At 34.2% G+C, this 2,569-nt stretch overlaps 1 protein-coding gene across 1 annotated transcript; it reads left to right on the forward strand.

The window, feature by feature from the left end:
* The first annotated feature begins 595 nt into the window (after nt 1-595).
* LOC120636536 lies at nt 596-2,258 on the forward strand. The gene is made up of 2 exons (XM_039908056.1): nt 596-780; nt 887-2,258. Exons 1-2 carry the CDS (start codon nt 742-744, stop codon nt 2,222-2,224), a joined length of 1,377 nt encoding a protein of 458 aa, XP_039763990.1. The 5' UTR covers nt 596-741; the 3' UTR covers nt 2,225-2,258.
* Nucleotides 2,259-2,569: the final 311 nt, after the last annotated feature.

Genomic DNA, 2,569 nt, shown 5'->3' on the forward strand with positions numbered 1-2,569 from the left:
GGTAATTTTATAAAGTTGGTAAATAATTAAACTTTTGATAAATATAAGATCAAATTGGCCAGATATTTTATTAAATTGAATAGGTTTTTCTACTAATATGCTGATAATTATAATGTAATTAATAAGTAGTTTTCAAGACACAATTAAATTTATTTTTTTATTTACTTCTATTTGGTAACTATGCCCCATCTACACTATTACATAACAGAATAATTAAAAACTAAACTAAATCATTAAAAACTTACACGAAATATTAATATGCTATATACAAAAAGTTACAAATTAGAATTTCTGCGTCCAGGTAGCCCTACGTGGAGTTTAATATACAGCTTGTATTTCGGAGAATCGAATCGAATTATTAATGATTTATTAATTAAAATTATTGATTGACTGATTAACAACCAACGTTCATGACATTTGGTGGGTATTTGGATATAAATACGACAGCATTATCGATACACTCCAGTCCTGTATGGACTCGAACGATGCAAAGATAGGTATCTTTGTCCCCGTCTTTTACTCGTTATCACTAGACGTAAGTGCACTTAAGACGCTTCCGTGTCTCATCCAAAGACCGAACAATACAAGTATAGATACTTCAACTCAGTTGTGCGCGCGGCCCTATGTGTGCGTGCGCTTGTAAATATACAACTTTCATTCGTGTGGCAGTGACGCGGCAGTCGTCGTTCGAGCAAGACGTGTTCCTATCGCTTTTTCTTACGGGTACAGTCGTTTACGAAAATGTCTAGTTCTTCACGGAAAAAATGTTTAAGGAGTCAGGTAAATATTTTTTATTTTTAAATTTAGATGTAATGAATAGGTATTTATTATGATTCTATATACGAAAAAATATATCCTTGTTGACGTTTACGTATTATTGTTTTAGACTCGAGAAACCATTGCTAAGGTATACGAATTTCTGAAAATAGATGCGAGAGATATATTGGAACTAGTAAGTGATCCAGTTTGCAGTGCAAGTCCAATTTTAATATCGAAACTAAGTGAACATTTAAATAGCGTACGGAAAAGAACAGCAATGGCAGTGGGGGTATCAGAGAGAACAGTTACTAATATATTGGCTGAAGGAAAAGAATCTGACTCTAAGTTTAAATCTCCGCATAAAGACCGTAAAAAACGTTTAAAGAAGTTAGAATTAGACAACTTTAACGTTGATGTTATACGTTCCACTATTCAAAATTACCATTTAGAACATCGTGAGTTACCTACCTTGCTAAAGTTGAAAGGAATATTTCAAGATAAACTTAACTATGATGGAAGTATTTCGACTCTGCGTACAGCTTTGTTAAAGTTGGGATACAAATGGCGAAAAACTGTGGATAACAGACGTGTTATTATAGAGCGGCATGACATCCAAAAACTACGATTTTCCTACCTAAAAAATTTACTCAGATACCGTCAAGAAAATCGGTGTATCGTATATACAGATGAGAGCTATATCTTAACTAATCATGTTCAAAACAAAGGATGGGGTAATAAAGATGGACCACCTTTAAAGAGAAACCTGTCGAAAGGACAAAGAATTATCATTGTGCATGCTGGTTCAGAACAAGGTTTCGTACCTAACGCACTATTGACATACAAAGCAAATAGTGTTTCTGGTGATTACCATTCTAACATGAACGCGGAAAACTATGAAAAGTGGCTAAAAGAACGTCTAGTACCGAATCTTCCACCTAACTCTGTGGTTGTGCTTGATAATGCCTCATACCATAACGTTCAAAATGACAGAGCCCCAAATTCGAATTCCAAAAAAATAGAAATGCAGAGATGGCTGACAGAAAAAAATATAGCTTTTAATCAAGATATGAAAAAAATTGAACTGTATGATTTGATTAAAAAAAATAAAGAAAACTATATCTGTTACAAGATTGATGACATACTTCAGCGATATGGCATAAAAGTTCTTCGATTGCCACCATATCATCCTGAACTAAACCCCATAGAAAATGTGTGGGGAATTTTAAAAAATTATATTGCTTCGCGTAATGTCGACCAAAATGTGACGGAAATAATGAAACTCATAAATGAATGTTTAAGTCAAATTGATGAAGGGATGTGGGGTAATACTTGTCGACATGTACAAAAGAAAGAAGAAGAATACTATAGACATTTTGACATGGAGTCAGAATTCATAATTAACCTTGATGAGAGCAGCGAATCCGAAAATTCATCATTTGATTTTTCAAGTAGCGATTCAGAATAATGTTCAATAAATAAACATTAAATTACCAAATAACTGTTTTTTTAAAAAAAAACCCGTATATAACCCGTAAATAACTGTATTTGTATTTGTACCCGACTGTACCTCTTGTCACGCACACAAAGTCACTGTATATGTACAAGGTTTACCCACACATAGGGCCGCGCGCACAACTGAGTTGATGTATCTATAACGTTTGTGATCCCTGTTGTTGAACGGTGTCATCTTCTTGCTAAATTTTCGGTGGCCAATAATGCTACTTGGCGGTAAAATGAGCACGGCGGCAGTATTTCCCCTAAAAACCTCTAATACTTCTAATGCCCGTTTTATTGACTACGAACAGGCAGG

Source organism: Pararge aegeria, chromosome Z (genome assembly GCF_905163445.1).
Source record: "Pararge aegeria chromosome Z, ilParAegt1.1, whole genome shotgun sequence".
NCBI classification, from domain to species: domain Eukaryota; kingdom Metazoa; phylum Arthropoda; class Insecta; order Lepidoptera; family Nymphalidae; genus Pararge; species Pararge aegeria.